The sequence below is a fragment of the Engystomops pustulosus genome, chromosome 8 (assembly GCF_040894005.1).
Source record: "Engystomops pustulosus chromosome 8, aEngPut4.maternal, whole genome shotgun sequence".
NCBI classification, from domain to species: domain Eukaryota; kingdom Metazoa; phylum Chordata; class Amphibia; order Anura; family Leptodactylidae; genus Engystomops; species Engystomops pustulosus.
Window position 1 is genome coordinate 45617428 of NC_092418.1, and position 23453 is coordinate 45640880.

Below are 23453 nucleotides of genomic sequence, written 5' to 3' on the forward strand. Positions count from 1 at the left end.
ACTACTATGCCAGATGAGATGACACTGAGTTAGTGCCTAATTGAAATCCAACCCCTACTAAATTTTCCCACTTCGGTCTTTGCTATGGATATGTGCGTCACTAAGCGCAGAACACAGCGGTCGCAAGTCTCACTACAAATTGCTCAGAATTGGCTAGTACATGCACTGCAGAAAGTACAGCCACCAGCAGATCAACCAGAAATCAAATATATAGAACGCTACTGTATGCGTAAGTAAGCTCTTTGTATTCTCCTATGGCTATTTTCTAGCCAAGTATCAAAGCACACTACTATGCCAGATGAGATGACACTGAGTTAGTGCCTAATTGAAATCCAACCCCTACTAAATTTTCCCACTTCGGTCTTTGCTATGGATATGTGCGTCACTAAGCGCAGAACACAGCGGTCGCAAGTCTCACTACAAATTGCTCAGAATTGGCTAGTACATGCACTGCAGAAAGTACAGCCACCAGCAGATCAACCAGAAATCAAATATATAGAACGCTACTGTATGCGTAAGTAAGCTCTTTGTATTCTCCTATGGCTATTTTCTAGCCAAGTATCAAAGCACACTACTATGCCAGATGAGATGACACTGAGTTAGTGCCTAATTGAAATCCAACCCCTACTAAATTTTCCCACTTCGGTCTTTGCTATGGATATGTGCGTCACTAAGCGCAGAACACAGCGGTCGCAAGTCTCACTACAAATTGCTCAGAATTGGCTAGTACATGCACTGCAGAAAGTACAGCCACCAGCAGATCAACCAGAAATCAAATATATAGAACGCTACTGTATGCGTAAGTAAGCTCTTTGTATTCTCCTATGGCTATTTTCTAGCCAAGTATCAAAGCACACTACTATGCCAGATGAGATGACACTGAGTTAGTGCCTAATTGAAATCCAACCCCTACTAAATTTTCCCACTTCGGTCTTTGCTATGGATATGTGCGTCACTAAGCGCAGAACACAGCGGTCGCAAGTCTCACTACAAATTGCTCAGAATTGGCTAGTACATGCACTGCAGAAAGTACAGCCACCAGCAGATCAACCAGAAATCAAATATATAGAACGCTACTGTATGCGTAAGTAAGCTCTTTGTATTCTCCTATGGCTATTTTCTAGCCAAGTATCAAAGCACACTACTATGCCAGATGAGATGACACTGAGTTAGTGCCTAATTGAAATCCAACCCCTACTAAATTTTCCCACTTCGGTCTTTGCTATGGATATGTGCGTCACTAAGCGCAGAACACAGCGGTCGCAAGTCTCACTACAAATTGCTCAGAATTGGCTAGTACATGCACTGCAGAAAGTACAGCCACCAGCAGATCAACCAGAAATCAAATATATAGAACGCTACTGTATGCGTAAGTAAGCTCTTTGTATTCTCCTATGGCTATTTTCTAGCCAAGTATCAAAGCACACTACTATGCCAGATGAGATGACACTGAGTTAGTGCCTAATTGAAATCCAACCCCTACTAAATTTTCCCACTTCGGTCTTTGCTATGGATATGTGCGTCACTAAGCGCAGAACACAGCGGTCGCAAGTCTCACTACAAATTGCTCAGAATTGGCTAGTACATGCACTGCAGAAAGTACAGCCACCAGCAGATCAACCAGAAATCAAATATATAGAACGCTACTGTATGCGTAAGTAAGCTCTTTGTATTCTCCTATGGCTATTTTCTAGCCAAGTATCAAAGCACACTACTATGCCAGATGAGATGACACTGAGTTAGTGCCTAATTGAAATCCAACCCCTACTAAATTTTCCCACTTCAGTCTTTGCTATGGATATGTGCGTCACTAAGCGCAGAACACAGCGGTCGCAAGTCTCACTACAAATTGCTCAGAATTGGCTAGTACATGCACTGCAGAAAGTACAGCCACCAGCAGATCAACCAGAAATCAAATATATAGAACGCTACTGTATGCGTAAGTAAGCTCTTTGTATTCTCCTATGGCTATTTTCTAGCCAAGTATCAAAGCACACTACTATGCCAGATGAGATGACACTGAGTTAGTGCCTAATTGAAATCCAACCCCTACTAAATTTTCCCACTTCGGTCTTTGCTATGGATATGTGCGTCACTAAGCGCAGAACACAGCGGTCGCAAGTCTCACTACAAATTGCTCAGAATTGGCTAGTACATGCACTGCAGAAAGTACAGCCACCAGCAGATCAACCAGAAATCAAATATATAGAACGCTACTGTATGCGTAAGTAAGCTCTTTGTATTCTCCTATGGCTATTTTCTAGCCAAGTATCAAAGCACACTACTATGCCAGATGAGATGACACTGAGTTAGTGCCTAATTGAAATCCAACCCCTACTAAATTTTCCCACTTCAGTCTTTGCTATGGATATGTGCGTCACTAAGCGCAGAACACAGCGGTCGCAAGTCTCACTACAAATTGCTCAGAATTGGCTAGTACATGCACTGCAGAAAGTACAGCCACCAGCAGATCAACCAGAAATCAAATATATAGAACGCTACTGTATGCGTAAGTAAGCTCTTTGTATTCTCCTATGGCTATTTTCTAGCCAAGTATCAAAGCACACTACTATGCCAGATGAGATGACACTGAGTTAGTGCCTAATTGAAATCCAACCCCTACTAAATTTTCCCACTTCGGTCTTTGCTATGGATATGTGTGCCACTAAGAGCTAAACACAACGGTAGCAAGTCCCCCTGCTAATTCCTCACAAAATGGTACTAGATGCAAATTAAAATAAAAAAAGTAGAACGTTATTGTAGCCCTAAGAAGGGCTGTTGGGTTCTTTGAGAATCACTCCTGCCTAACAGTAAGCTAATAGAACACCCTAACGCTTTCCCTGACCAGCAGCAGCTCTCTCCCTAGCGGCATCCAGACACAGAATGATCCGAGCAGCGCGGGCAGCGGCTAGTCTATCCCAGGGTCACCTGATCTGGCCAGCCAACCACTGCTATCGACGTGTAAGGGTACCACGTCATGCTGGGTGGAGTGCAGAGTCTTCTGGCTTGTGATTGGCTCTGTTTCTGGCCGCCAAAAAGCAAAACGGCGGGAGCTGCCATTTTCTCGAGCGGGCGAAGTATTCGTCCGAGCAACGAGCAGTTTCGAGTACCCTAATGCTCGACCGAGCATCAAGCTCGGACGAGCATGTTCGCTCATCTCTAGTTATCATATCTTCCATAGAGCACTGTTTTACTTGGTGGACTGGAAATGATATAGCTCGGAAATAGTTATGTCATTTCCTCTTATTGTGAAGACCCTTTATCTATGAAATCCTTGAAGTATAAATAGAGACTACACGTAGAGGCAGTCTGTTGGTTGTATTATCTGTCTGTTGGTCTGTTGGTTGTATTATCTTGTGGTATAATTGTCTTCTGTGTTACCGAATCTCAAAAGTGCTAAAAAATTGAGTTCTAGAACAAACAAATTTCTTTTAGGCCCCATGCACACGACCATATGGGGGTTCGGGATCCTGCACAGCCACCAAAGAAGTCCATGGCACCTGGTCATGGTGCAGTAAGCGGACAGTGTCAAAGCCGAGTGTCTGCACCTTTCAATGGAGAATGGAGGGGTGAGGAGTACTCACTCTCCCTCTCTTCTGCACCCAGCAGTGTGCTACTCCCAAAATCCGATCCGGCCGAGCACCACGGCCATGTGTCTTTAAGCCTTAGTCCGTGTGATTTTAACCTGGCCTCTTCTTCTTTGACAGTATGTGTATTATTGTGTTTCTGAGTGAAGGTCCAGCATTGGAGTAGTAGAACTGTATAGATACACAGGACAGAAGAATGTATGCATGTAAGCAGTCAGGGACAGATGACATCTCACCACCATACAACTGGCTCTGTAGAAAAGGAAATGGCTCTGAATGTATTAACCATGTTTCATACTATTAATAAACATGCCTCTTCAGTACTAATACATCCTAAAAATTTCTTCCAGGAAGATTTAATACATCTCGGAGCAAAATTCTCGCCATGCATGAAGCAAGATCAGCAAGTGTACAATTTAATACAGAAGAAAAGAGAAAAAGAGAAGCATTCTGCATGTTGTGTGAGAAATGACAAGTCTGGATGTATTCAGACCTCAGAAGAGGAGTGTTCAGTAAGTACTGGGGGATATTCATGATGTTGCATTCTGACTGTTTTTGGCATGCTTTCCAACATTTTTCTTTTTCTGACATAAAATTCTGACACAATTCTGACATAGAAATTGTGCTTTATTTGCAAAGCTGTTTTATCATTTTTTTGGTGCATTTTTGCGGCTTAGACCCAGATAAAAGGTTTTATAAATTTCCATATCCTTTGGAAACAACTCCACATGAATGTAGGAACTTGCGCACTGTGCACACGCCGTACCTACTGTATTCCACAGCCTCCCCCATCTCTCACTCCAGGGGTCAGAGGTTCTGGTAGATTAACCCCCTAGATGCCAGGATCAATAAAGCACTGTGATTGGGTGTGGAGAACTTTCTTGGACCCTGGGGTTATTGTCGAGTAGTAAAGGATTGTCATGGTGTCAATAGTGATGTCACTTGTACCTGAATATCCAGGACAATGTTTGCAGTTCTGTTCTGCTCTTCTTTAACAGATGAGATCTTTAGAACAGCTTTACACATCATAACAATTTTTTCTATTAAATAAAAAGTACAAAACCTAACAAAGGAAATTATGTTGTTCATGTAGTACGTTACATCAATGCATTCAGATTTCAAATGAATCCATTGGTCGTGATTACAGTCATGTGTAATTGCACATCTTTTTTACTTGCTGAATGAGCCGTAAGCAATTATAGATGTAGAGTACTGAATACAAACTATGACAAGGTTCTCAAGAAGAAATGAGGCAAACAAAATATAAAGTAATTGCAGATGAAAGGTCAGCATAGCCATACATAGGTCAGCTCACTTGCGCTGAGTGGTACCGCAGCCACACCCAAAGGACTTGTTAGCCAATTTCAGACAGATAAAACATTGTTATGTTATGGAATAGAAAGGCCCACATCGATAGGGCAGTTCAGTTGGAGGGCCACAGGCTATCGATTGCAATTCTAAATCTGGGGACCGAGAAGTTGGTGTCTGTTGAATAACACCATACACCCCAAACATGATCAAATTCATCGGGTCATTTTTTACTTTTGTACACAATTTTTTTGCGTGTCAAAATTTTGTTTCTCTAAACCTGGACTGCAGCATCGCAGTGAAGACAGAAGAGGAGCCGTACCGAGCATTGAGGGCGCCGGAAGGTGAGTATGCAATTTTTTTTTTTTTTTACTTGTGTATAAGCTAAGCTGAGGTTTTTCAGCACATTTTTTGTGCACATTTTTTTTGCTGAAAAATTCAGCTTATACACAAGTATATTTGGTGAAATGTAAAAACATAAGCCTCTTTGTCATTTTTCTCTATTTAAGTTTTGCAACAAAATTTTATAAATCTTTTCCAAAAGATGCTGCCCCTCATAATTAATTCCTATGCTGCCCCTCATAATTAATTATTTCCTAAGCTGCCCCTCATAATTAATTATTTCCTATGCTGCCCCTTATAATTAATTATTTCCTTTACTGCCCCTCATAACTAATTATTTCCTTTACTGCCCCTCATAACTAATTATTTCCTAAGCTGCCCCTCATAATTAATTATTTCCTATGCTGCCCCTCATAATTAATTATTTCCTATGCTGCCCCTCATAATTAATTATTTCCTATGCTGACCCTCATAATTTATTATTTCCTATGCTGCCCCTCATAATTCATTATTTCCCATGCTGCCCCTCATAATTAATTATTTCCTATGCTGCCCCTCATAATTAATTATTTCCCATGCTGCCCCTCATAATTAATTATTTCCTTTACTGCCCCTCATAACTAATTATTTCCTATGCTGCCCCTCATAATTCATTATTTCCCATGCTGCCCCTCATAATTAATTATTTCCTATGCTGCCCCTTATAATTAATTATTTCCTTTACTGCCCCTCATAACTAATTATTTCCTATGCTGCCCCTCATAATTCATTATTTCCCATGCTGCCCCTCATAATTAATTATTTCCTATGCTGCCCCTTATAATTAATTATTTCCTTTACTGCCCCTCATAACTAATTATTTCCTTTACTGCCCCTCATAACTAATTATTTCCTAAGCTGCCCCTCATAATTAATTATTTCCTATGCTGCCCCTCATAATTAATTATTTCCCATGCTGCCCCTCATAATTAATTATTTCCTATGCTGCCCCTCATAATGAATTATTTCCTATGCTGCCCCTCATAATTAATTATTTCCTATGCTGCCCCTCATAATTAATTATTTCCTATGCTGCCCCTCATAATTCATTATTTCCCATGCTGCCCCTCATAATTCATTATTTCCTAAGCTGCCCCTCATAATTAATTATTTCCTATGCTGCCCCTCATAATTAATTATTTCCTATGCTGCCCCTCATAATTAATTATTTCCTATGCTGCCCCTCATAATTAATTATTTCCCATGCTGCCCCTCATAATTAATTATTTCCTATGCTGCCCCTCATAATTAATTATTTCCCATGCTGCCCCTCATAATTAATTATTTCCTATGCTGCCCCTCATAATTAATTATTTCCCATGCTGCCCCTCATAATTAATTATTTCCTATGCTGCCCCTCATAATTCATTATTTCCCATGCTGCCCCTCATAATTAATTATTTCCTATGCTGCCCCTCATAATTAATTATTTCCCATGCTGCCCCTCATAATTAATTATTTCCTTTACTGCCCCTCATAACTAATTATTTCCTATGCTGCCCCTCATAATTCATTATTTCCCATGCTGCCCCTCATAATTAATTATTTCCTATGCTGCCCCTTATAATTAATTATTTCCTTTACTGCCCCTCATAACTAATTATTTCCTATGCTGCCCCTCATAATTCATTATTTCCCATGCTGCCCCTCATAATTAATTATTTCCTATGCTGCCCCTTATAATTAATTATTTCCTTTACTGCCCCTCATAACTAATTATTTCCTTTACTGCCCCTCATAACTAATTATTTCCTAAGCTGCCCCTCATAATTAATTATTTCCTATGCTGCCCCTCATAATTAATTATTTCCCATGCTGCCCCTCATAATTAATTATTTCCTATGCTGCCCCTCATAATTAATTATTTCCTATGCTGCCCCTCATAATTCATTATTTCCCATGCTGCCCCTCATAATTCATTATTTCCTAAGCTGCCCCTCATAATTAATTATTTCCTATGCTGCCCCTCATAATTAATTATTTCCTATGCTGCCCCTCATAATTAATTATTTCCTATGCTGCCCCTCATAATTAATTATTTCCCATGCTGCCCCTCATAATTAATTATTTCCTATGCTGCCCCTCATAATTAATTATTTCCCATGCTGCCCCTCATAATTAATTATTTCCTATGCTGCCCCTCATAATTAATTATTTCCCATGCTGCCCCTCATAATTAATTATTTCCTAAGCTGCCCCTCATAACTAACTATTGGCCCCCAGTCGCCACAATCTTTTTACTTCCCTTTTTGATAAAAAATAAAAAACCCTGTACTCACCTAAGTCTTCTATCTTCTTGCCGCGTCCGGGCAGGAAGGGGTGCGCGGCCACGTAATGACGTCTTCGCAGTGCAGCCTAGTTCATGGAACGATGTGCGCCGGGGTAGTTTGGGGAACCCTGTTCTAAACCATAGCACCTAGAAACACAGAGGAGAATCTCCCCTTTAATATCACATCAGGGTTGTGTAGGTGTAACATAACTAAAGATATCCAATGTTAAAATCAGGAATGGGAAGCTGTATATAAAATTCTAATTTTTAACTGCTACTTTGACGGTGGATATTTCTGGTTCTGTGGCAGCATCTAAGAAAAAAATAATCTAATTCTCCACTTTAATTGGACACAGTGTCCAGTGTGATCTAATTTTTGCATTTCTTTTTATTCCAGTCTACTCTTGCTGTGTGGGTAAAATGGCCAACTCATCCAAGCGCCCCCCTCCTAGAGAACAAGACAAGGCAATATGGATCGGTCTGTCGTCAGGACCCGAGGTATGGGGGAAAGGGTGATAGGATATTACTTCCCACATGAATCTGGACTAAGGCTTACAATTGAAGAGACAAATCATCTTTATGTTGATGTGATGTCTGTCAATTACATTGTTAATTACAGAATCCCAATAGTGGAGCTCCATGGCTATAAGTCTTCACAAGCCTGCATGGTGGCCTTAATTGGCAGTCTTTCTAAGGAGACTCCTACTCCCCGACTCTAGTCACAAGTTTCTCATTCCAAACCAATTTCCAACGCTGTACTGAAGAGACCCAACCAGGTCGAAACAGTGCCGTCTACAGTTATGAATCTGTTCCTTCTGGATTAAATATACTGGTTTAGTTTTACTTTTGCGTCATGTCAAAAGGCTTCCTGAAGGTCATGCTTGATGTCAAGGAAACTGCCTTACAAGGTAGCTAAATGAGGCGCGGTTTTCCTTATCCCATCCCGGAAAACTTATTTGCATATTTTCAAATAACCCCCCAGTGGAGCGTCCAAGGCTATAACTCTCTACATGCCTATCTAGCAGCCTTAATTGGCAGTCTCCGTAAGGAGAACTCTTACTTCCCGCCCCTAGGCTGATTAGTAAAAGTTGACAATGTATTTCAATAATTATTTATGTTATATTTGTAATTCACAATAAAAGTTAATGGGCAGAAATATACAAATGTGCTGTAAAGAGCTGCTTATGTTGTTTGGATGTAAAACTACCTGGTATGGTATGGAAACTGCCTAATACATGGTTGAAATTAGGAATTGTGTTATAGATCTTTTTCAAATCATGCATATTAAAAGAATGTTATATTGTAGGTTTTGCGCCGAACCGGCTTCTGTTCCCCCTCATGAATGGCCTGATGACATCACAAAGTGGCCGGTAGGTATCTGCTGCTGACAGCATGTTATATAACAGGCAGGGCTGGAATAAGGGTGGTGGTGGCTCCTGGTGAACCGCTGCTGTAGAATATCACAATTCACATACCAGCTGCTGTAGAGCATCATAATACAAACCTCAGCTACTGCAGAACCTCATAATGCACCCACACACATCACCTGCTGCAAATCATAAAACACACCTCAGCTACTACTGAAGCTCATAATACACACCTAAGCTGCTGCAGAACATCAAAATACATGCTTCAGCTACTACTAAACCTCATAATAGACACACCAGCAACTACCGAAACTAGTAATACACACCTCAGATGCTGCAGAACATCAAAATAAATACTGCAGCTGCTGCAGAAACTCATAATAGACACCTCAGCAGCAGAACATTGGGGCAGATTTACTTACCCGGCCTATTCTTGATCCAGCGGCGCGTTCTCTGCGCTGGATTCGGGTCCGGACTGGATTCACTAAGGTAGTCCACCAGGTGGCGCTGCTGCGCTGAAGAGCATCGGAACGCACTGGAATACACAGAGCCGGGCTGAGTGAAGGTAAGTGCAATTTTCGCGACACATTTTTTTTTCTTAAATGCGGCGTTTTTTCCGAACCCGTCGGGTTTTCGTTCGGCCATGCCCCCCGATTTCCGTCACGTGCATGCTGGCGCCGATGCGCCACAATCCGATCACGAGCGCCAAAATCCCGGGGCAATTCAGGGGAAATCGGCGCAAATCGGAAATATTCGGGTAACACGTCGGGAAAACGCAATTAGTAAATGACCCCCATTGTATTACACACCTCGGCTGCAGAACATTGTAATATATACCTCAGCAGCAGAACATTGTAATGCACACCTCAGCTGCAGAATATTGTAATACACATCTCAGCTCTTGCAGAACATCACAATAAAACCCCATGAATAAGGGTAGTGTACCTACCCGAAACGCGTAGGCGATTCTTCTTTGATTCACACTATGACTCCATGCGATTTTATCCCATGTATTGGACTTGAAAATAAAGATTAACAGTTTTTTCAAAAAAAACGCACGTGGACCTGTGTTTGTGAAGCTGGACAAGAAGTTTTGTAATAAACATCTCTCCCCTGACATAGTTTGCTGACCTGCAAATTCCATGTGAAACCAAAAACAAAATTACTCGATCCAACAGTCTTTTCAGCCCCACATACATTATAAACATCTATTGCTTCGTCTCTCACTCCACTTGCTCAACTCCTCCTTTTGCCAACAGCCCCTGGTGGACACAACCCTTCGCCCACAAAGCCCTGTGCACCACTTGGCTCTGCTCCCTTCCCTCTGCTCAGCTCCAAAAGTTGTAGCAAGTATGAAGGTTTGTACAGGGAGACTGCACTACTTTGGACTCAGTAGTATCAGTGCCCTCTGGATGTCAATACTGCTGATCCTGCAGTAGGAGAGTAACCAGGCTAGATGGTGGGGCCCCCTCCTCCTCCTAACTGGTGGGGGAAGGAGAAGGAGCAGCTGCGCAGATTGGAAATCGTATCATCCTGCGTGCTGGAGGAGCAATGGGATATGTCAATGATTGTTCCATGGCTCATTGTTGAGTAGCAATGGGCATCAAATGTACAAGTAAAATGGCTGTAACATCAGACCCAAACCTAGGTTTAATGCACCAAAGAGATAATTACATTGAAGGAAATCTACCATTTGCTTTTATGCATTATGAACCAAACATACCTTGAGAATGCTGTAGCCACAGTGATGCAGAAACATATCTTGTTTAATCCCGGAAAATAGTGGTTTTGCTGAAAAAACATTTTAAAATTATGATAATGAGACTCCTTTGCTCCTCTGGCTGCCCCGGCGCTTTTCCTCTTAATTATGCACTGCTCCAGCCTTGTTCTGCCCGGCATAACCTGCGAATACATCATCACCGTATTGTCCATGACAGGCAGAAGTAATCAATTGTTGCACCATCCCCCAGCTGATGTGTATGAGTCATCCAGTTTAGGTTGATTAGTCCTGTCTGGATAGTTCAAGTAGCTATTTTATGTATGGAAGCAAGTCTGCACAAAGCTTTCCCAAGGTCCTGCATTTTATAATTGTTTTTTGAGCAAAACCACTTGAATCAGGGATTATACAAGATATGTGCCTGCATCAGTGTATCTACAGCATTTACAAGGTATGTTTGGTTCACAATGCATCAAAATAAATGGTAGATTTCCTTTAAGGCACAAACTGAATTTTTCTAAAACAACAGATCTCTGTAAAACATGGAAAGTACGAATGAAAAATGTACTGTAGAAAGCTGCACAATAGTGATCTGGGAGCTTGTAGAATTCCTTTACCATAATGTATGTATTGTATAATAATGTAAACTACCGTAGTTGCAGTAAACCAGTAGTAGCATCGGTCTATATACATATTCCTGTGTGAAGTCATTTTTTTTAATGATCTTAACTTCTTTCCTGTAGATCTGCACAAACAACACGAATGGAAGCTATCCTCACCATCTACACATGAATTGTGAAATAACAGGCAGGCCCTGTTGTATTGGAACCAAAGGAAGGTAAGTCAATTTATTAAAATCTGTGTTACTGGATAATTACCTTTTTATCTGTGGGATTTGAGCGACAATGATTGATACATTGAGTGACAATGCTTTGATTTGAATTTGAATGTCAGTATTTGATTCCAGGCCAATTTTGCACATTTTCCCACCTACAAAGAATGGAGAGGTCTGTAATTTTTATTGTAGGTCACTTCAACTGGGAGAGACAGAAACTTAAAAAAATTGTATGAATTTGAAATAATTATTTAGCAATATAAGTTTTTCTGAATCCACCGGGTTTTCGTTCGGCCACGCCCCCTGATTTCTGTCGCGTGCATGCCAGCGCCGATGCGCCACAATCCGATCACGTGCGCCAAAATCCCAGGGCAATTCAGGTACAATCGTCGGAAATATTCGGGAAACACGTCGGGAAAACACGAATCGGGCCCTTAGTAAATGACTCCCATTATCCGTATTAATTGCACCTGTTTAAAATTTTTTCCTGTATAAAGGACACCTGTCCACACACACAATCAGGCCCCTTCTACACTTGCGGTTTTCACACACGTGTTCTGCGTGTGCTTTTGACGCACAGAAATTGCATTGCACTCTGACCCATTGTAATCAATGGGCTTTTTCAGACTTCCATCTTTCTTCACACACACATGCGTTTTTTTTTAACGTGCGTTTAAATCTCAGCGTGAAAAACGCCCCATGTAGATTCATCAAAAACGCATTACACTCTGAGACACATGCAAGTGCAATGCATTTTTCATGCATCAATTGCCACAGAAAAGATAGAGCTCAGTCCTGAGTCCTTTTCACACACGTTATCTGCACGTGAAAAACACATTAAAATTGCATTGAAAATGTGCATGAAAAACTGAGACTAAAAACTGATTGAATTCTGATGCAAAATGTCAGTTTTTCACTGACCAAATCCTGATCGGACCCTGATCACACTCTGACGTTATTTATGATTTAGAAATCATACAATGTCATTTTCTGGATTTTTTTAGATTCTGTTTTTCACAGTTGAAGTGACCTACAATAATTATGACAGACATCTCAAGTCTTTGTAGGTGGGAAAACTTGCAAAACCGGCCTGGGATCACTGCAGTTGGATCAGCCTGGATTTTCAATTTTAGTCACCAAAAACACAAAAGTGTATACTGTATGAGGAATAACTAATAATCACTAATGTGTCTTCTAATTCTTCAGCTGCAAAATAACTTCAAGAGAATACTGTGATTTCATGAAAGGTTATTTCCATGAAGAAGCAACGCTGTGTTCGCAGGTACATTTTATATTTCAGCAGTTGTTTATTGAAATGAATGGTAGGAGGATCCTAATAATATCGTCAGGCTGTACACATCTAGAAATCAGACAGCAAATACATCCATAAAAAAAGCATTTTGCAGCAAAGACTTACCGGTAACACCCGGGATTGGTGCTAGCGCCGATTGTGGATGGTATCCCGTCGATCGCAGACGGCAAAGCTGCCGGAGGCTTTAAAAAGATATCGCCGGATGGGCGCCGCCATCTCGGTGCTGATCGTCGCTCCCCGTGACGTCATCGAAAGACCTGGAGCTGTTTCGTTTTAACTCATTCATTAAAATGTGGGATTTATAGATTTTTGAAGGTGGGGAGTGATAAATGGAAATTAAAAAACAAAAAAGGACCACGTCTAATATACAGTAGATATTGTTGTTTCTGAGAATAGTTCCGAGTGACAGACAAATACCCCTAAGCATATACACAATAGTATACTTTTTGTTAGGTATTATCTTTATTTTAGCACCAGTGGATTTTGATTATATTTCTGAATTTCTCTAAAGCAGTTTTCCTATCCCTCTTAGGTTCACTGCATGGGGGAGGTGTGTGGTCTGCTGCCATTCCTGAATCCGGAGGTCCCAGACCAGTTTTATAGGTTATGGCTCTCTCTGCTCCTTCATGCTGGGTATGTGATAAATCCTGAAAAATCCTACAGGCGGATGTGTAATATTCTCTTATTTAATCCTTCTATGTTTGTATTTGCAGCATCTTACACTGCCTGGTGTCAGTGTGCTTCCAGATGACAATACTGCGAGATTTGGAAAAGCTGGCAGGCTGGCATAGAATCTCCATCATTTACATTTTAAGTGGGATTACTGGTAATCTTACAAGTGCTATTTTCCTGCCTTACAGAGCTGAGGTAAGAAGGGTCAGACATACATGTTTTCTGTGTAGCATTTATAGAGAATAATATAGAAAACATTGCTAAACTTCCCTGGATATGATGTCAATATACACTCACTGGCCACTTTATTAGGTACACCTGTCCAACTGCTCGTTAACACTTAATTTCTAATCAGCCAATCACATGGCATGTAGGCATGTAGACATGGTCAAGACCATCTCCTGCAGTTCAAACCGAGCATCAGTATGGGGAAGAAAGGTGATTTGAGTGCCTTTGAACGTGGCATGGTTGTTGGTGCCAGAAGGGCTGGTCTGAGCATTTCAGAAACTGCTGATCTACTGGGATTTTCACGCACAACCATCTCTAGGGTTTACAGAGAATGGTCCGAAAAAGAAAAAACATCCAGTGAGCGGCAGTTCTGTGGGCGCGAATGTCTTGTTGATGCCAGAGGTCAGAGGAGAATGGGCAGACTGGTTCGAGCTGATAGAAAGGCAACAGTGACTCAAATCACCACCCGTTACAACCAAGGTAGGCAGAAGAGCATCTCTGAACGCACAGTACGTCCAACTTTGAGGCAGATGGGCTACAGCAGCAGAACACCACACCGGGTGCCACTCCTTTCAGCTAAGAACAGGAAACTGAGGCTACAATTTGCACAAGCTCATCGAAATTGGACAGTAGAAGATTGGAAAAACGTTGCCTGGTCTGATGAGTCTCGATTTCTGCTGCGACATTCGGATGGTAGGGTTAGAATTTGGCGTCAACAACATGAAAGCATGGATCCATCCTTGTATCAACGGTTCAGGCTGGTGGTGGTGGTGTCATGGTGTGGGGAATATTTTCTTGGCACTCTTTGGGCCCCTTGGTACCAATTGAGCATCGTTGCAACGCCACAGCCTACCTGAGTATTGTTGCTGACCATGTCCATCCCTTTATGACCACAATGTACCCAACATCTGATGGCTACTTTCAGCAGGATAATGTGCCATGTCATAAAGCTGGAATCATCTCAGACTTGTTTCTTGAACATGACAATGAGTTCACTGTACTCAAATGGCCTCCACAGTCACCAGATCTCAATCCAATAGAGCATCTTTGGGATGTGGTGGAACGGGAGATTCGCATCATGGATGTGCAGCCGACAAATCTGCGGCAACTGTGTGATGCCATCATGTCAATATGGACCAAAATCTCTGAGGAATGCTTCCAGCACCTTGTTGAATCTATGCCACGAAGAATTGAGGCAGTTCTGAAGGCAAAAGGGGGTGCAACCCGTTACTAGCATGGTGTACCTAATAAAGTGGCCGGTGAGTGTAGTAATGGAGACTAAACCAAGACTTACCTTTTGGAAATATATACAGTATGATGCAGGATTGCTCCTGCTGTTCCCATTCTGCTATATAAGTACAATATAAAAGCTTGTACAGTAATTGTTTCTTGTCATGTAAAAACAGCAGTTCAGATACAAATCGTTCACCTATTGTAAAAAAACAGGAGGCTTATATAATACAATATAATATAAAAACTTTCTTCATCAGTTTTATCTTCTCTCATTCTTCCAGTCCTAGGCTACATTCACACGGATGTATAAAACGTCTGTATCCGTACCAGTTTTTTTACGGGTTAGATACGGCCACATTCATTTCAATGGACAATACGTCTAACCATTTATATTGCCGTTTTTGACACTGTAGCGTACCGTACCGTATACTGGCCGTATAAAAATATACAGCATGTCCTATTTTCTCCCGTATTTCAGGGCCGTATGCCCTAGAAGTCTATGGGGACGTATAAAATACGGGTCACATACGTGCTGCATACGGATGAAAAACGTCATATATATACGGGCTGATACGGCCCGTAAATATGGGACTGGAGAAATCATACGGTCGTGTGAATGTAGCCTTAAAACTAACATGTTATAGCTTTGCATTCCCACCTTGTCTTGCCTGTGAACAGAAAGTCAGGAGCTTTATCTAGTCATGTACTCGTCACACTTTATCACATGAGATATGGCTAACATCAGGAGAGCATCAGGCTGAGGCCAGACAGTGAGGGGACACAAAGTCATTTAGCATAGCAGATGACTAGATGAAGCTGCTCACTGCTCCAAAGGGAACCTGTCAGCAACAATTGACCTAATCAACCCTTACCAGTATGCTGTCAAGCAGATTAACACCTTCCAGATCTTCTTTCTTCTATGCCCCAGCATGGTGGCATCATCTAGAAAATCAACTTTGCAATAAGAAGTAAATTGGTTATATACAGTTAAGGCACTGAAGTCTATCTCACAACAGCCCCTAAGACAGGGAAAGCTTGACTTCAGTTTTGAGTTCTCTGCCTCTGTGACTTTATTTAACCAATTCAAATCTCACTTTTCTGGATGAGACCACCCTGCTGGTGCAGGAAAGAAGCACAATTTGAAATGTATTTACAACATAATGATAGTGGTTTAATAGGTCAATTTGTACTGACAGGTTCCCTTTAACTTTTTAGTAACAGAAACCATAGTAATGGGCAATATAATAATGGTCAGTGCTGGAATAAAAAATGACAGGATTGCTATAATTTCTATTAATTTGCATCTATTAAATGAGCATTTTGTTGCACCATAGGCTCTCCAATGAGGTGCAGGGCACTGAGTGTAAGGTGCTGGGCAATAAATCTTATGACAGAAAGTCAGTAGAAAGTTTTAGCTGGACTTATACCAGCTTGAGTCTGCAACAAGTCCAACTTATTATTTTGAAGCTATTAACTAATTTTAATCTAATCTAATTTTTGGAAGAATACGGATGATTATGTTTATGAATATTCCACCATTAGAGACATTGGGGCTCGTTTACTAAAGGTCCGAAACGCGCACTTTCGTCGAGTTTCCAGACGATTGCTGAATTTCCCCCGGGATTTTGGCGCACACGATCGGATTTTGGCACATCGCCACCTGCTTTCACATGACAAAAAGTGGGGGGCGTGGCTGTCGGACAACCCAACGGATTCGGAAAAAACGCGGAATTTAAAAAATAATTTGTGTTGCAAGATCAGCACTTACATGCACCGGGACGAAGAAGGTGACCTCGGTGCAGCAGCGACACCTGGTGGATATCGGGCGCACGGACCTTTGTGAATCCCGGCAGACCCGAATCCTCGTCGGAAAACGCTCCGCTGGATCCTGACTGGACCGGGTAAGTAAATGTGCCCCATTATTCGATCTCATGATCCTGGTCTCCTATTTAGCCTGAGTAGTTTCTAACATTTTTTATGCTTTGGTCGTATTGGATCCAAGGGACCTGTATTATATCTATTTGTTTTTATGATATAAAGATTTTGTATTGCTCATATTGTATGTTTGTTAATATTTAGATATGTTAGTATAGGTCTATTTGATATTGTATGATACTAATTTACCTGATATACCCAGGCTTGCTAGAGCACATAGATCTCCCCATGTGATTCCTCTATAAAAGCTTATTTTTTATGTACTTTTCCTGATCTGACTCCCCCTTTCATGACAAATGAAACAAAAGTCAAAAACACATTTTGGAGAAAATGATGTCACATTTAGCTGTTGAGAGATGTGTGCAGTCATCTGTTAGAGTTATGCGTCCAGATTTTTGTAAGTACCGTATAAAGAACTGCATCTTATTTCACACTAGATATTCAGAACACGTCATCTTTTTTTCCAGGTTGGACCAGCTGGATCTCAGTTTGGAATCTTGGCATGCCTTTTTGTTGAACTTTTCCAAAGCTGGCAAATTCTAGAAAGACCGTGGAGGGCATTCTTCAAACTTTTTGCGGTCGTCATCTTCCTATTCACATTTGGCCTCCTTCCATGGATTGATAATTTTGCTCATATTTCTGGTTTTATTAGTGGTTTCTTTTTGTCTTTTGCATTTCTCCCTTACATCAGCTTTGGCAAGTTTGACATGTACCGGAAAAGGTGTCAAATTATCATTTTTCTTTTAATATTTTTTGGACTTTTCTCAGGACTTGTGGTTTTATTCTACTTTTATCATATCAAGTGTGAATGGTGCGAGTATTTAACCTGTATTCCATTTACAGACAAATTTTGTGAGAAGTACGACCTCGATGCTCAACTTCATTGACACTTGTTAAGCAGAGATTGAATTTTTATACAGATTTATTCTTTTTCTATGGCTTAGAAATATTGTGTTATATTGCTGTTATAAAGGTACTGAAGGAATAACATAGCCATTGTTTCCCACAGCCTGCTGAATTTCAGATTCTTAGGTATGTAGCAAATATCAAAGGGAACCTGTCATCAGAAACCCTTTTTTAGCCTTCCCCATGGCCCCACAGACAATTAATAGCACATCCCCAAACAGTTTTTATCCAAATTCTGTAATTTGTGGATCAAATGATAATTTATATTAAACTTTACCTGGCTCTCTGCCAGCTGAGTCCCCTGGGTGTGTTCATCACAGAGCCAAATCCCCCCCATTCCATGAAGAAGGCTCCTCTTCTGTCACTTTGAAAAAAAACTTTCTTCTCTGGAAATCTGCAGTGACTGTGAGGAGGTTTTTTTTTCAAAGTTTAAGGAAGAGGAGCATGATGGAGGGGTGGGGGACTCAGCTCTGTGATGGAGGGGTGGGGAACTTGGCTCTGTGATGGAGGGGCAGGGGACTCGGCTCTGTGATGGATGGGTGGGGGACTTGGCTCTGTGATGGATGGGCAGGGGACTCGGCTCTGTGATGGAGGGTCTGGGGACACGGCTCTGTGATGGAGGGGCTGGGGACTCGGCTCTGTGATGGATGGGCAGAGGACTTGGCTCTGTGATGGAGGGGTGGGGGACTCGGCTCTGTGATGGATGGGCTGGGGACTCGGCTCTGTGATGGATGGGCTGGGGATTCGGCTCTGTGATGGATGGGCTGGGGACTCGGCTCTGTGATGGATGGGCTGGGGACTCGGCTTTGTGATGGATGGGCGGGGGACTTGGCTCTGTGATGGATGGGCGGGGGACTGTGCTCTGTGATGGATGGGCGGGGGATTTGGCTCTGTGATGAATACGCCCATGGGACACAGCTGGCAGGGAATCCATGTAAAATGTATTATTATAATATAAGTTATCATTTGATCCACAAATGACTGTATTTTTGTAAAACACTATTTGGGGATATGCAATTAATTGTATGTGGTGGCATGAGGAAGGCTGAAAATGGTCTCTGATGACAGGTTCTCTTTAAGCAGCAGGTATTCAGAGGTGGTCATCATTTACTGTGGGAAAGTAAATATTTTTATATATATCCATATTAAGAAAAACAATATTCTTAAAGTGCACATTGATAATTTAATGTATATACATAGTATTTGATAACCTTTGTTAAATGTGTCTCAGATGATTTTACTGTCTGAAAACAGAACTATTTGTTTCCTTGTTCACTTTTATTGAACAAAAGTGTGATGTCATTTTGATGGACTAATTCAATGATTATGGGTTTTTTTATATATATTTTTTGTCCTGCAGAAGACACTGCAGCAATTCAGCTTTAGGGTAGCGTTTTAGCTACTTGTATAATAAAAGAAAAAGAAATTATTGAACATTGAGTTAGTGATTTAATGTTTCTTTACTTTTATGTCTGGATATTTATGAAAAACCTTTCCCTATGGTTTATCCAACTCATATTTTCCAACTCATAATTTTACATAAATAAAGAATGGTTGTTTGCACCCCATCCTGCAGATTCTGGTGCGTGGAAGCACTTTGCCGTTTCCTTAGTATCCATATTAATGAACCCCCTTGCTGCATGCCTCAGCAAATGTATTGGCCTGTTGGAGCAGTCCTACCTACTGTATAGGCTTTGTTTGTTAGAACTTTTTGGGGGAAATTTGTCAGGGCTTGTATGCTTGTGTACAAGCCCTGAAATAATCGCAATTACTTGTGAACCGCCAGAATTTGTGATTATTTCCCCCTTTACACCACCTCCACTCCAAGTCGTCTTGAAAGGGAGCGCGGCTGGTGGCAGAGTGGGGCACCTGGTTACTGGCTGTAGCCTGCAAACTTTCAAGAGCAGGTTGTGGATCAAGTAGAATTGCAGTCTGGCGCAGAATCGAGGGGGCATAGCTTCCTGATGTGTCCAGTGGTGCAGGAGGGGCAGGGACTTCATCATACACCGGCATATGATAAATGCCCCTCTTTTTTTCTATTACTTATTTACTGGTTTGGGCTGTTGTGACAGACCCATCCTGTATTGTGGGACTAAAGGAAATATAATTTAGTTGTTTATAAAACTCATAGAGACTGGAACCTGCATGCATTGACATACCTCCAGACAATGGGGGGTATTCATCACTAAAGTGGTGTAGAAGCCCTGACATAATCACAAATATGAATGACTTCTTTAACGTGCACTGAAGCCTCTCGGCTATGTCGGAGGGTCGGCGGGTATTGTACACCGTTGCATGAGTGCTGGCATCTGATAAATATCCCCCAATTGTTTACACATTTGGTATTGTAGGCACAGAAGCAAAATGGAATCATTCTTCTTGTATTCTCTCTGTATTTAGTGTCCATGTCCTGATGGTACATGAGAGGGACCTGGATGATCTGGTGAGGTGTATTCCAGTGAAAGGATGATGGATGGAGGCAGGAGGCATTGTGATAAACCAGATGACTTACTCTATTGAAGAACTTCTTCCATAAAATGGAGGAACAATACTCACTTACAAGCTGGTGAATGGCTGGCTGAGACCTGGGAGGAAATGGTAGTGGTGATGGTATTTTTGAGCTGGTCCTTCTCTTCAGCAGCTGCTTTATGTGAGTCCTCTTCTGTACTAATTCTTATTGTGGCCTCCGAAATGAACTCCCCACAGTTCCCAGCTGCGGGGTGTGGATCTATTTATAAAAGTAACTCTTGTTGTTACTCTCTTTTTTTATCTGAAACGGGGCCAAACCCAATAATTACAATAAATGTGGGGTCTTCTCAGGCAGTGTCCTCACACAATAACCCTGCCACTCTTCCTAAAATTCTCCTCTCACTCACATCTTTACTACCTCCTCACAGGACTTCTCTTCAATTGCTCCTCACCTCACTCTGACTAACTCCTAATTCCACATAAAATTGAACTACCACATATCTAACCTTTGGTTTTAGCGGTAGGAAAAACTCCTCCCACTTTGTGGACCCAGCCAATAAGGATGCAGTACCCATCCATCCACATCTCATCAGCCTGTAGTCATAATAAAGCAGAACAGAACCTCACAAAACAATTAGACCATGGACACTTTTACACGGACATGTAACAGTAGCCTTTGTCTTTCTTTCAGTCAGTAAAATACATTGTACAGAGAATAACAGTGCACATCAGGTATATGACCTTATTGTATGGGCCAGTAACTGACTTTACTGCATGAGGTAGCCAAATGATGAATATTTTACTGTACTTTCAAGTCATTAGTTTGTTTTTAATGTGTAAGATTATATCCTGGTTATTCATAGCTTCTATTGGGAGTATCATTGTCAGTAAACACGTAAAGAAAATTATAGCCAAGTAATTCTCTGCGATAAGAGACTCATTATATTAATTACATGTTGGATTCCTCTTAGGATAAAGTGAAACATAATCATTGTACTTTTTTTATCAGATAATTTTAATGAACTTGAAGAAGTTATTATGATTTGCATTCTGATCATCTATAACATTATAAAGAATCATATTGATTATGTCATGACGGGGGTGCCGTTCTATTGATGGGATATGCACCACCCTTGCCAATGTATAGGCAAGGGGGCAGTTGCGAATAAGGCCCACAACCTGTTAGAAACCAATCAAGTGAGTCTGATCAACTCATTGAGGGGGAATGCAGTAAGTATCTCAAATAATTAGCAGCTGTAGATTCTGCCTGAACAGGCAAGGGTTAAGTGGATGTGAGTTATCAACAAATTTCCCCATGTACACTGAAGTGTGGTTGGAGAGTTAGCCACCACCTGACCAGGATAATAATGGCAAGAGCGGGGCAGGTCGGTCAGTTCTAGGTCAGTCAGTTCCAGAAAGAACAGATCTTGGAGCACATGCTTTGGCCACATAGACAGAGTGAAGAGAGAGAGACAGTGTCAGTCCACAATCAGGGCTGATACTCAACTAAACCCAAGATAAAAGCTGCAGCTTCCACAACTGGACACAGCTCCATCCCAGCTTGCATCTGCTTCCAGGCTGGTGAACCAATTCCTGAGGACACCTCTCCATGACCACTCCAGTACTAGTTCTGCTGTTAGATTGTTTAGGCCCTGCTGTTGTTCAATATAGAACTGTGATTTATTTTGCACACGTTGCCTCCGCCTGATCCCTGTATAAGGCTGTGCCACCAAGGGCTCCCCATCCATCACCCAGGGACATATCTTACAGACACTAGACACCCAGGGGTTTCCCCAGGGAGATCCAGTACATCAGCCTCTCCCTTCATATTTCTTGCACACACCACCTGCTGTAGACCTGCCAGGCTGTAGGTCAGCCCTCCAGTCCCCATACCAAGCACCGTAACCACAGCGTGCCTAGGCCGCAACCGCTAGCCACCCCAGTATTCTGGGCCCTGGCTGCCTCCAGGCCGCAAGTAAAAGGCTAGGCCCCAGTGGGGGATATTGCAGATACATGAGACAACAAATTAACAGTCAGCTTTTCACGTTAATGTGTTGGAAGCAGGAAAAAGGTAAAACATCAGGATCTTAGTGACATGGACAAGAGCAAAAATGTGATGGCTAGGTGACTGGGTGAGAGCATTTAAAAAATGGGAGATCCTTACTCTTTCTATGACTTCCAAAAAAGTGAAGGCAAATATATGGAACCTTAGTGCCATAACTAAAGGTTTATGCTACACCTGAAACCTGTAGGCCTGTATCCTACGAAAAATACACAGAGATGCTATATTGGACGCTTGCTTTTATTATGTAATATTTGGAATTTGGAGAAAATAAAGAAATTTAACTGAATATTTTTCGGAGCCGGAGTAAACTACATTTTCCTGTGCACATGTGCAATCATCTGGGTCCGGACATACTCCTGGAGCACGAATTGGGATGCAGGTGAGCCCTTGATCAATTTTTCTTCTTAATATGCAACCTCTTAGACCATGTGCACAAAACGGGCCACAAACAACAGGCCGCATGGGGTTGTTTGTGACCTGGTTGACAGGTTATTTGCTGCCCACTCATGAGCACATAGCAGTGAAAAAATGATCAGAAATTGGCAGGGTTCCACTGGTTTTTCCTGATATTCTTTCTGTATTAATTCCTCATGGTTTTCTAGATCTCTGCTTGCTGTCATTCTATGGAAAGCTTCTATGTTTACTTCCAGTAGATAGAAATCTGTCCATGGACACACAGGTGTATGACTCGTTGTAAGGCCTCATCACACGACCCATAGGTCGGCATTGGGTGCACGGCGTCGTATGGAGCGTTATGGTGCCGCACATGTGCGGCACAGTACCGTTCTGTGGCCGGGAGGAGGATATTCCTATCTTTCCCTGGAATATGGCACCGTGCCCCATGTTTCTCTATGGAGAGGGGCGGGGGTGAGAGGCGCTCATCCCCTCCTCCACCCCGATGGGCACACGTTAGTGTAAATTTAGCCTAACACACAGCTCTGATTACTCTCTATGATACAAACGAGCTGTGCACCTGCGTGACCAGATTTCTGTCCACTAGAAGTAAACATAGAAGCTTTCCAAAGAATGACAACAAGAGTTCTAGAAAATCCTTGATGAATTGATACAGAAAGTATATTGGAAAATTGTACAACTTTTCATCATAAAAACAATAACATTTACTTGCTGAAATGGGAACACCAATTTAAAAGTCTTTATAGTGATTAAGT

General features: G+C 41.7%; 1 protein-coding gene across 3 annotated transcripts in view; it reads left to right on the top strand.

Annotated features, from left to right (window-relative positions):
- Positions 1 to 19184, top strand: part of RHBDF1 (rhomboid 5 homolog 1) — a 90907-nt gene extending 71723 nt beyond the window's left edge. For all 3 annotated transcript variants that reach the window (XM_072120809.1, XM_072120810.1, XM_072120811.1), the window contains 8 exons: positions 3938 to 4099; positions 7943 to 8043; positions 8852 to 8915; positions 11373 to 11467; positions 12671 to 12746; positions 13309 to 13409; positions 13490 to 13643; positions 17312 to 19184. In XM_072120809.1, coding sequence (XP_071976910.1) covers positions 3938 to 4099; positions 7943 to 8043; positions 8852 to 8915; positions 11373 to 11467; positions 12671 to 12746; positions 13309 to 13409; positions 13490 to 13643; positions 17312 to 17731 — 1173 coding nt within the window. In that variant the 3' untranslated portion in view covers positions 17732 to 19184. The remainder of the gene's footprint in view (positions 1 to 3937; positions 4100 to 7942; positions 8044 to 8851; positions 8916 to 11372; positions 11468 to 12670; positions 12747 to 13308; positions 13410 to 13489; positions 13644 to 17311) is intronic.
- The last annotated feature ends 4269 nt before the right edge of the window (positions 19185 to 23453 follow it).